The 12,379-nt window shown below is 45.1% G+C and overlaps 1 protein-coding gene across 8 annotated transcripts in view; it reads left to right on the forward strand.

Moving 5' to 3' along the window:
- Positions 1 to 11,996, forward strand: part of trpm3 (transient receptor potential cation channel, subfamily M, member 3) — a gene marked incomplete at both ends in the record, with an annotated part of 249,023 nt that extends 237,027 nt beyond the window's left edge. For 7 of the 8 annotated variants that reach the window (XM_083643805.1, XM_083643806.1, XM_083643808.1 and 4 more), the window contains 7 exons: positions 2,238 to 2,366; positions 3,035 to 3,286; positions 5,336 to 5,510; positions 8,181 to 8,331; positions 9,276 to 9,469; positions 9,867 to 9,999; positions 10,373 to 11,996. In XM_083643805.1, the coding sequence (XP_083499931.1) occupies positions 2,238 to 2,366; positions 3,035 to 3,286; positions 5,336 to 5,510; positions 8,181 to 8,331; positions 9,276 to 9,469; positions 9,867 to 9,999; positions 10,373 to 11,996 (2,658 nt within the window). Of the gene's footprint in view, positions 1 to 2,237; positions 2,367 to 3,034; positions 3,287 to 5,335; positions 5,511 to 6,312; positions 6,409 to 8,180; positions 8,332 to 9,275; positions 9,470 to 9,866; positions 10,000 to 10,372 lie in introns of all 8 variants that reach the window. The other variant, XM_083643804.1, reaches the window with a different exon arrangement.
- Between the last annotated feature and the right edge of the window lie 383 nt (positions 11,997 to 12,379).

Consider the following 12,379-nt stretch of genomic DNA (forward strand, 5'->3'; position numbering starts at 1 on the left):
AGTGCCTCTATCATCATTAACCTCCTGTTCCACCCAGCCACTACCTATAGCTTTACAAAGCCCGCATCATTACGTGCTGCTTCCCCCGTGGTGCGTGCCTGCTTCTACAGTCACCCGGTAATCACCTTCATTTTCCACATGGCCACTGACCCGGTTCTACAGCGCCCGCATCACCAAGCGCAGGCGCCTGGTGATCAATACGTAGCTCTACAACACCTCCACCCCTCCCACATCAAACTGTGGTTGGTATCAGGGGAGAGAGAGAGAGAGAGAGAGAGAGAGAGAGAGAGAGAGAGAGAGAGAGAGAGGGAGGATGGAAGTGATAGAGAAGCAGGGGTGTGATCGTTTGGTGTGGAGGAGATGGAGTGACTGATGGAGACACATGAAAAGGAGGGGGGGAGAGAGAGGGAGGGAAGATGAGACAACGGGGATTTTATAGTGACGGTGTAAAACACACACTAAAACCCTCTGAGTGATGGCGTCTTGTCACTGCTAAGAGGATAAGTAAATAGCATGTGTGACTCGGGGAAGTGTGTGTGTGTGTGTGTGTGTGTGTGAGTGAGAGAGAGAGAGAGAGAGAGAGAGTGAGTGCATATTTTGTCTGTGTGTTATGTGTGTTCCTGCAAGTGTTTATATGATACTTTATGTATGAATTCCTGGAATTCCTGGTGTGTGTGTATGTGTGTGTGTGTGTGTGTGTGTGTGTGTGTGTGTGTGTGTGTGTGTGTGTGTGTGTGTGTGTGTGTGTGTGTGTGTGTGTGTGTGTGTGTGTGTGTGTGTGTGTGTGTGTGTGTGTGTGTGTGTGTGTGTGTTTTTAGGGGTGGGGTGCTATTAGGTGATATTGGCTGATCTATCATGTCCCATGCCTCCTGGTAGCTCTTTCAATTTGCTTGCCCAGTGAAAACATGAAAACATCTCTACGCATCACCAGCGGGAGTCTCATTGTTTATTTATGCTGACTGAGAAAATCATTTTTTCTCCCTCTCCTCTCAATCCCCTCTCTCCTCTCTGGCTAGACACACTCTCTCTCTCTCTGTCTCCTCCTTTCACCCTGCCCTTCCTTCCCCACAGGTTGGAGACAAAAACAACAACCCTACTGTAAATTGTAAGATCTCACTTACAGAACAGATGCTGGGCCTGGCAGGGTCACGACGTCATCATGAGCACATTTGTACTTGTGCCCGTCATCCTCTGTCGCGCGCTGCCCCTGTTAGAGCTAATAGAGTAATATTAGTCAAAGCTACCACACAAAGCTCCTGTGGACGTAGGACTAAATGACTATGAGGACAGTCCCGGTCACACATCATTAAAATCACTTTAGCCGCTACATCAGTGGAATATTAAGTCAGGCATGAGCCAGAGAGAGAAATAATCCTCAGGTTTATAGTGACACAACTGCCCAAACACAATGTAATCGTGCATAGATTGAGGCTGTAAAAAATATCGGAGCGCTTCCGATTCAAGGGAGCTCTTGTGACAGTTGACTGGGATTCTGCATAGGTATGCAAATCAGTGTGAAATGATTTAGATTTTGTTTTGCAGGCTCTCAGGGGACACCCTTACAGATCACTGAAAACTGAAAATGCCCAGACATGTAGGAGAGGAAAAACTGATTTTGCATGCATTTGCGTCCGGTTCTTCGTTCTTCCAAGTCTAATTTGTAGATGGCCAGACTTTCGTTTTGATGAACATTCTATGTAGTCTGGATCTGGGTGAGCCACATTGCACACAAGAGTGCAGGGGAAATGTATGTGTACGGCGCACATCGATTTAACAGATATACAGCCACACAGGAGAGACATAATGATTTAACAGATATACAGCCACACAGGAGAGACATGATGGACATTTTCAGGGCAAATGTGAAGGTACAGCAATCAGTTATTATCAGATTTCAAAAGATGCATTGACAGCAAGTGTAATTGGGGTCAATCTTTCACTGAGAATGTGTTTAATCTGACCAGTGTTTTACATAATAGCCCTTTTCAAAATGAGCTTCGAGACATTTTGTTTGTGGCGAAAGAATTGAGTTTTATTGATATATGCTAATGTGGGCAAAGGGCACACACCCACAGGCCCGCAAGAAGGCATTAACACACACACACACACACACACACACACACACACACACACACACACACACACACACACACACACACACACACACACACACACACACACTTGCACAACCACATAACCATACACTGATTTCCCTCTGCTGTTGTGTTTGTGTCCAGATGGCATATGTGGGCTACCTGATGCTGTTCAACTACATTGTTCTGGTCAAGATGGACCTGTGGCCTTCTACTCAAGAGTGGATAGTCATCGCATACATCTGCACCTACGGCATCGAGAAGATGAGAGAGGTACAATAGAGCAGTGTGCTGGCCACGTGCAAATGTGCACCAAGCATGCAGAACAAAAAGCATGTACACATTTTGTGCACACACACTATTGTACACAAAATAATGAATTGATCAATACTACCCATTGCTCTAAAAACAGGGGGCTAGTAAGCATAAACATGCCTACAGTAAGAAGTTATCTGGAAGAATTGAAGGCTAAGTAGTTGGTCAATATCCTCAAACAAGCCATAGATTTCCAAATGTAACCGAGAAAATGTGGATGAGATGAATGGAAGAGAGACAGAGAGAAGAGAGAAACAAAGAGAGAAAGCAAGAGCGTCCCTATGGGACTGTCCAGTTTAGCCTTACTCTCTGGCCAGCCTTAAACTGTAAGTGTAAAATGCATTAATCCCTGTCAAATCACCACCAGGCTTCCTTCCTCAGACACCTGCTCAGTGGTCCGATTGGTAAACTCATACTGCCCTCTAATGGTTCACATGATGTAATGCAGTTCAACTCCTCAAATCCCCTTACTTCCCACCAACCTTTCCCACTTCCAACTTCTCTGTCAGTGTCTCCTCTTTGCCCTCTACCCTTCTCCATCTTTCCTACATTTGGACATTCTCCTTTTCTCCATTAATTTCCTTTCTCCATATTTGCTTCACTCGTCATCGTCCCCCTCCTCCAAGATCCTGATGTCAGAGCCGGGGAAGCTGCTACAGAAGGTGAAGGTGTGGCTGCAGGAGTACTGGAACATCACAGACCTCATGGCCATCCTCATCTTCTCCGTGGGCATGGTGCTCCGCCTCCAGGAGCCGCCGCTCATGAGCTACGGCCGGGTCATCTACTGCGTCAACATCATCTACTGGTACATCCGGCTGCTCGACATCTTTGGGGTCAACAAGTACCTGGGGCCCTATGTTATGATGATTGGCAAGATGGTGAGAAGAGGCAGGGGAAGGGGATATGTGTGTTCGTCTGCTTTTCTCTCTCTTGTCTCTTTCTTAAAGGAACAGTTCACCCAAACATTAAAATGATGTCATCATCTACTCACCTTCATGTCAGATGAAACACAAGTGAAATGTGTCCATATAACGCACAGGGAGTTTGCCAGCACAACTGGAGAAAAGAACAGTCACCATTGACTTCAGTACTGTACAACTGAAGTCATAGTGACTATTTTTACATGCACACTAATATTCCGGTTTTTGCCCATATTCGGAAAAAGACAATATTCTGACTAAATGAATAATCCACTAATATTCCCGTTTACATGCAGCCGTAGCTCGCCCTCACCGACACGTCAGGGAGGGAGAGAGAGAGAGAGATGCAGGTAGAAACAGCTGAGTTTTTCTGTTGAGAATAAACAGAGCAGTCCTGACTCTATTCTTACCAGCATCATCTGGTCCATTTCAGGAGCTTGCTGCTGAAAAGTTTGGCTTTGCGATATTAGCGATATTTGTGCAAAAACCTGTTGATATCCAAGTTATTCATAGGCTATTAGAAGTAGGCTACGTTTGGCCAGAGTCACACTCTTTAAATCACTCTGGGTTTAATAGGCATGTTTCTCATCTCCTTCCGATCAGAAATGTAGGATTTTCTTTTCGCATGCCAGAGACGATGGATTATATGATTATATCGTCTCTTCTAGTACACATCAGCTGACCGCAAACAGGCAAGATGCGTCGCAAACTGCGGTAAAAACCCTGATTGAGACGCATATTCCGAATGCGCTGTATGATCAAAGAATCCTCCTAAAACCCGAATAATAGTGGAATATCCCATCTTAATTTGGGAAAAAGGCCAAATTCGGAAAATGCAACCAGAATATGTGGTTTACTTTACATGACCCTTAACAAATTCAGAATATTGTCATTTTCCGAATAATAGTGGAATATTGTGTGCATGTAAACGTAGTCAGTGACTGGTTTTCATTTGAGTTGTGCTGGCAACCTCCCTGTGTGTCATATGGACAAACTTCACCTGTGTTTCTACTGACATGAAGGTGAGTAGATGATGACAGAATTTTCATTTTTGGGTGAACTGTTCCTTTAAGTCTCACTCCTATCTTATTATCTCTCCCCACCTTCTATTCATTCATGTCTCTTTATTGTTTATTTCTACTTTTGGATTTGTCTATTTTAACACACTCAACATGATCTGTGCTGAGAGCACAAGAATGTGAATGAGTTCCTTTGCATTGTATAGATTACATGCTTTAGGTCCAATTTGTATTTGCTGCGCAGTCCCCATCCCGACAGAACTTGTTAGCCTCAGGCCTACCTCTTTGTTTGATCTGAAGGAATACGAGATGGCCTGTGATACATACGTAACAACATGAAGACAAAACTAGAAAGAGGATCAAAGTCTTTATCTGTCTCTGAGATGGGCTCAGTACCACTGGACACAAACGCTCTTTGAAATTAGCAATCAGAGAGAGATCATTTGACATTAAGTGCACACTGATGTGAAGCCAGATAAAGAGGTCTGTCACTGCATCAGATTATTTATTTATTTCAGTAACAGAGAAGAAGAAGAAAAAAATCTCCCAAAACAAAATAGGTTGTAAATAATGTAATATTAATCAAGCTTGGAATTCATCTCAATGAAGTCAACTTAAAAAGTTTAGGTTTCACTCTTGAACCGATTAAATAAAAGTTTGATTGACCCCCCAAGACTTTATGAGGGATAGTAATCAAAAAACCTAAATGCAGACCATCATTTATCAAGCTTTTGGAAGGAGTTCTGAGGCTGGAACAGTGTTACACAACCAACATCTCCCTTCTTCTTCTCCTGTTTTGTCTCTTTTTTGCCTGATCCATTCCTTCTTGTTTTACCTCATCTCTTCCACAAACATTTTAACCTTACCTACTGCTCCCCATCCCTTTCTCTCTTCTCCTCTCCCTTTTTAAAACCACTTCTCCCCCTCTTCTCTTCTCTCCTCCCCCTGGTGACTCTCCTCCCGTCTCTGCCCTCCCTCCCTCTGTCAGATGATCGACATGATGTATTTTGTGATCATCATGCTGGTGGTGCTGATGAGTTTTGGGGTGGCTCGGCAGGCCATCCTCCACCCTAATGAGGACCCATCCTGGATGCTAGCCAGGAACATCTTCTTCATGCCCTACTGGATGATCTACGGAGAGGTGTTTGCTGACCAGATTGACCGTGAGTTCAGGGCTAGATTCCAAGTGTCACAACTACTAAATAAACTTTATCTTCTGTTTAATCCAGGCGGAATAGTACCGGACTATGAAGAGAGATGACAGTAACATGGCAGAATACACTTTTATCACATTGCAGAAATCAAAGGATGCGTGTGTCTTTATGAAGAGGATAAAAAAAGACAAAAAACCCACTGGGTTGGGTGCTGGATCAAAATATACCTGACAGTGAAAAAGAAGTGATCCGCACACCTTTGGAGCTCCCGTTTGAAGTTTTTATTTTATTTCAGCATGACGTTTCGAGCCACACAGGCTCTTCCTCAGACGCTTTCTTTATGCAACACATACATATTACAAAGAGTTACAACCATGGTTACAAACACATATTGGCATCTGCACTCTTTAAAATGCTGTAAAATACAAATGCTGGGAGTGGGAACAGTGTGATCTAAGAAATGAAGAAATAAAATGGCTATCATGTTTTGCCATATGCCATAGGATTTATTGGGGATGACTACAATTCTCATGAGAAAATTTGTTGCTACAGTTGTTAGGTCATGACATCAATTTTACAATAATATTTTTTCATGTTTTATTTTTGGCCTATACAATATACAAAAAATAAAATAGATCAAATATTGATTGTGACAAGGGTCTGTGAAAAAATGTCTTTGAGAGTGTGTATGAGTGTGTGTCTGTGTGCTGTTATCCATTTGTATGGGAGTATACTGTATGAGTGTGTAAAGAATGTGAGGAGTGGCCCAAAGAGAAGAGATCTGAAATAATGTTTTCGTTCTTTGTTTCAGATATGCATAGTAGGCACAGGCCTAGGAGTGAAAAACTCTGGCGAACTCACGGAGCCTGGCGTAATACTGGTCCATCCCAGTGCATTCAAAATCCCAGTAAATCCATAGATATAGACCTTAATTTGATCTACCTATACCCCACCTCTCCATCATCCCTCCTCCAACACCTCCGCCATGTCATACTCACTCCTACCACTAGAGGCCGCTCGAGACAAAAGAGTGCATGCAGGTCCAAGGTTAAAGTTGCCCTCACAGGTTTGGATGTCTTGGGTCAACCGAGCCATATCAACGCTTTCCTAGAACTAACTAACTAACCTATTCAAGGAAATGTTAAGTGGATGAATGGCCCCACTATATGAGGCGATGCACCATCTTTGACTGAGAACATCACTAGCTTGACCCAAGGCTATAGTCAAAGGGCAACTTTATCCTGACCAATTTTGGTACTTGCTGGCCATCGACATTGTTACATGGCAGTACACTTTTCATTTGTTTTCTGATATTTGTATGGTTTTATTTTTGGTCGGTTGTGATTACTTTCGTTCTAACATCAAGGGGAACCTATCAAAGTTTAAGCGTTAAAGTTTGATATTCCCTTGATGTTTGGTCCCTCCATTTTTAACTGTGGCTTTGTCTTTGCTTCATTTTGAAGAAGTGAACCTGCCATGTTAACACAGTCTGTCACAAAAACCATGTCACCCTCCCTTTACGCCAGCTCGGCTTCTCACTGGAGTCATTGCAACATTGCCAAAATTATCGCTCCCAGTATACCCAATATGTAACACAAGTAAGCATAGAAATATAGATATGAATGCCACAACAGTAAAATACAAGTAATAGAAGTAAAATACACACACATAGACACATGCACACGCACGCAAGTGCACACACACGCACGTGCGTGCGCGCGCGCCAGGATATGCATATCCACCACCTTTAATAATCTGTAATCTGTTTTTTCACGTGGTTCAGTTGTCAGAGTTTTTTAATCCAATTTTTTTTTAGGGTAAATCATTTCAATATCGAAAAATTACTTCAGTTCTCTATCTTTGGGCTGCATTGTGTGAACAATTAAACATCAAGCAATGATGAGCATGACTAGAATGAATCCTGTAGGAAAGCAAACCAAAATGTTTACTGTTCCCCACATAAGCCACAGCAACTGAACCATCACGGATGGAAAAAACATAATAATATACTGTATGTATCCTAAATACATTTCAAATGATTCAAGGCAATAAACCCATTACTGACCGAGGCTATGGCACACATATGCAACAATATATTTTAAACATTGCGCGTTTAAATATATTGGGAACACAAGTTGTGATACATGATGAATGTATTTTTGACTTCTTTTTTTTTCAGATGCACATTTCAGCACATGAGCCCCTCCCATTATACTGTAGCGTCCACTCCTTCCAGTCCCTTCTTAAGAAAGGAAGCATAAGAACAAATTATGCTTCTTCTTTGTGTGCAAAATATGCAGCTATGCATTTTATTTGCTATTTGTTGGTCTGCTTATCTCTTTGTTTCTTTGTTGTTTGTATGGCTTTTCATTTGACTTGATATTTACTTGATTATATTGTATGTCTTCTCCTTTTGTTGTGTGTGTCTGTGTGCATGTTTTTATTATTGTTTGTGCATCTATACTACATTTGTATGCATTGTTAGTCTTTTTTAGCTGATTAATTATGGTTTAATGTTTATTTATTTATAAAACCATATACCTTGTATTAACTTACATCCTTGTGTGTGTGTGTGTGTGTGTGTGTGTGTGTGTGTGTGTGTGTGTGTGTGTGTGTGTGTGTGTGTGTGTGTGCGCGTGCGTGTGTGTGTGTGTGTATTTGTTTGATGTTGGTGTGCAGCCCCCTGTGGTCAGAACATCACAACAGAGGATGGGGCGGTGGTGGCTCTGCCTCCCTGTAAGACAGGTGCCTGGATCGTACCAGCCATCATGGCCTGCTACCTGCTGGTGGCCAACATACTGCTGGTCAACCTCCTCATAGCTGTGTTCAAGTACGTCACCTCTCTCACTCTAAATATTTCCTACATCGACTTTCCAACCTGTGATAATAACCTTGCAGACACCTCGGTGCCTCATAGACCGCTCAGTGCTTGAAACACACTTATTCAGGGGAATACGATTACAAAGACGATACCTCTCTGTCCACCAACGCCCAACAGCAGCTGAGACAAAGATCACTAAGCTATGCATTTCTCTGTGATTTCTTCTCTTCTCTCAGCAGCATCTAATTTAAACTGTTTTACATAAAGTACGCGCACAACTGACTTTTAGACTTGTCTTACGTGTGTGTGTGTGTGTGTGTGTGTGTGTGTGTGTGTGTGTGTGTGTGTGTGTGTGCGCGCGCGCGCGCGCGTGTGTATGTATGCATGTGTGTATGTGTGTGTGCGTGTGTGTGTGTCCACGTGTGTGCGTGTGCGTGCATGCGTGTGTGTGTGTGAGAGAGAGAGAGGGGGAGAGATAGCAGCTGTTTGGGCTGCTGTTAAGGCGCAGTCATTAGAGGTCGGTGGCAAAGTGTATGAACATAATGGGATGGTGCTGCTTCCACCAAGACATTCTCATGCTAATGATCCCTTATTGTGCCTTGCTGTGTGTATGATACACTATAGCACGGTGATCATCATCACTTCACACTTGTCACGGTAATTACCAAAAAGTGCAAATTGGAGTAAAAAAAACAAGCGCTAAATGTGTGTAATTGCATTACAGCAATGATTTATTGGCTGTCATTTCTTTCTATCTCCTCATATTCTTTGTGACTGCATTGGGTTCAGCTCAGGCCGTATACAGATGCTACAAATGAACAAATCCAGTCCATCAACCGATCAATATGCTATTTGAAACAGTTCTAGTGTATGGTTTGCCATTGATACGTTTGTTTACATAGTTATCAGACAGTGGATGTCATGTAATTCCTCCTGGTTGTCCATCGTCATAGTAACACGTTCTTCGAAGTGAAGTCCATCTCCAACCAGGTTTGGAAGTTCCAGCGCTACCAGCTGATCATGACCTTCCACGACCGACCCGTCCTTCCTCCACCCCTCATCGTCTTCAGTCACATGACTATGGTCCTCAAGCACCTGTGTTGTCGCTGGCGCAAGCATGACGACGACGAGCGAGACTATGGGCTGAGTGAGTGGCGCAAAACCAATCAACAAATCTGATCAACTCAAACAATAGTGACTTCAACTGGACACAATAATGATCATATCAGATGAAAGCACTCCACTTGAGTCACATCACTGTTGGGACAACACAATGAGATGCAATTTTGCAAGCTGATGAAGTTCATTGTTTTTAATATGCAGCTGTCTGGGTGATAACAAAGATGTTTATCAAAAGGTCCCAGAACCAATCCAGAATGTGTAGCCCAAGGCTACCTAAAATTAGTAAGCATACATTTTGTAAATTGGAACACTTGAAAGCTGTCACTGTCAATCACACAGAGCTGTTTTGGATGTTGCACAAAATAAAAGAGACATATGACATTAAAGCAATCTCCCGTTTCTCTCAACCCTTTCATCCACAGAGCTTTTCATCACAGAGGATGAGCTGAAAAAGGTTCACGACTTCGAGGAGCAATGTATTGAAGAGTACTTCAGAGAGAAGGATGACAGATTCAACTCTTCCAATGATGAGAGGATCAGAGTCACTTCTGAAAGGTCAGACATGGCAACACTGAAGATGTCATCTGAAATATTAAAACATGCCGAACCAATATACGTCAACACATTTACTCTATAGAAACTTTGTATATGATTTCCAAAAGAAAAAAGATGATTCCAGCACACACTTCACCTCTGCATTGAGTTATTAAAAAGTGTTGACGTTTCGGTCACAAGGACCTTTCTCAAGACATACTGTATCATACACAGAATCTGTGTATACACAGAATCTGTGTATGATATGTCTCAAGACATATCATACACAGATATTTCATACAATATTATTTTTCTTGCTCCCCCCTGCCATCCTCCAATGATATTCATCTATTTTCTTTTCTCTTTTTCTTATGCCTCTTCCTCCATCTCCCAGGGTGGAGAACATGGCCATGCGTCTGGAGGAAGTCAATGAGAGGGAACACTTCATGAAGGCCTCGCTGCAGACTGTTGACATTCGCCTGGCCCAAATGGAGGAGATAATTGGACGAATTGCTGTAGCGCTGGAGCGCGTGACAGGTGTCGAACGCGGTGAAGTCAACAAAGCCCGTTCCCGGACCTCGTCGGACTGCACAGACTCGGCGTACGTCCTCCGTCAGGGTGAGTGCCCCGATGCAGCGTACATCCTCCGCCAGAGCAGCTTCAACAGCAACGAGGGGAACGCCTACCGTCTACAGGAGGCGCTGGAGGGAGGAGCGGAGGGTTCCATGTCCCCTCCCTCCCCTACTGGCATAGCAACACGGACGACTAGGAGGCACTCTTTCTATGTTGGAGGTGGTCGTGGTGGTGAACGAGCAATCGGAGCTGAACGGGCTGAGAGCTTCTTCAAAGAACGCTCATTCAGTCTCCACCGAGCCAATAGCTCACAGTCGGTGGCCTCAGGCGCTGCCCCCAAGGAGTCTAAGCCCCTCCCCCTGGCGATGCTGTCGGTCTCCCAGCAGCACCGCCCATCATCATGCATCGATATCTACGTCTCCGCTTCTGAGGAGGTGGAGCCTTCCGAGGTCTTCCTTGATCCTCTCCGTATTGCCCCGCCCCTCCGGAGAGACTCCTCCCTCCATTCGGAGATCATGGAGGCAGTGCTGTCGGGAGGCCGGAACTTCAGCAGCGCCGCCACCTGCGGTTCGGGCGACAGGCACTCGGAGGGCGGCGCAGGCTGCAGTGGAACAGCCGGAGCTATGTTTGACGACAGTGCGGCGGCTGATTTGTCTTTGTGCTCAGCCCACCTCTTACCAGACACCATCCTACCTCCCTGGGACATGGAACCATCCCCCCCGCCCTCAGCAGGGCTGCTGGAGCGCTCCAAGAGCAGCCGCTACCTCTCCACCACAGCCACAGGCTTCCTGGACGAGCCTCCTTTAGTCAAGTCCCACAGCCTCATGTTCACACCACGAGGCTGCTACAGTGGGCTGGGTCCAGGAGTCCAGGTGAAAGCAGCCGAGTACACCAGCATCACAGACTGCATTGATACGCGCTGCGTCTCAGCTCCATACACCCCTGCAGAGCGCTCACAATCCCCGGGAGGATCCACCTCCTTCCCCTTTGACAAGGCGCCAGACATGGGCTCCTCTCACCCGGAAAGAGAGGCAGAGCTTAGCCACACAGAGTCTGATCCAGAGGACCCTGAGGACCTGGTTCCGGCCCCTGATACCCCTCGTGCAGGTGGCTTTGGTGAGTCCAGTGGGGCCCCTCTCTGCTCCCCCTTATCCAGGCTGGAGCGAGCCAACAGCTGCTCCTCAGACGACTCCCATCCTTCCCTCACCCTGGCCCCTCCGCACCGGAAGAGCCTGTCGGTGAGTGAGAGGATGGAGAGGGGACCTGGTCTGGGGGCAGACAGGGGGCCTGGGCCGGGGGGGCGGGGCTTGGGAGGAACCAGAAACCCATTCCTCAGGAGCAAGTCTGGGGCACGGCCTGAGACAGCCAAGACTGACAGCCTCTCCATGAGGAAGCTGGCTACTCCGTCGTCTTTCCGCAGCTTCGATAGACAAAACTATACGTGACAACGAGGACACTGGTCAGCACACTCTACACATTCATAGGGCCAGGGAAGAACATGGAAAGGGCAAGGGGCAAAGGTGAAATCAGGGTAAAGTTGTCCATAGATGCTGATCTGGGCTAGATTGTCAATTTTCTCACTTTTGTTAGAAACAATGATGGAAAGTTGATCCATAGCCAGCATTAGGGCAACTTCACCCTGGATCAGGAGGGGAGGGATAGGGGTCCTACCAGTCGAAAACAAAGAGCTATGAATCTAGGCTAGTTTTTACCTCCTCTTGTAGCTAAGTAACTCTCAATGGGGTGTTATGGCAATGGAAGGTGTATGTGTATGTCTTCCACCCACCACCTTTTACGTCAAGTAGACTTTCTGCCACTGTGTTACATC

This window comes from Poromitra crassiceps (genome assembly GCF_964638095.1).
Source record: "Poromitra crassiceps genome assembly, chromosome: 10".
Lineage (NCBI taxonomy): Eukaryota > Metazoa > Chordata > Actinopteri > Beryciformes > Melamphaidae > Poromitra > Poromitra crassiceps.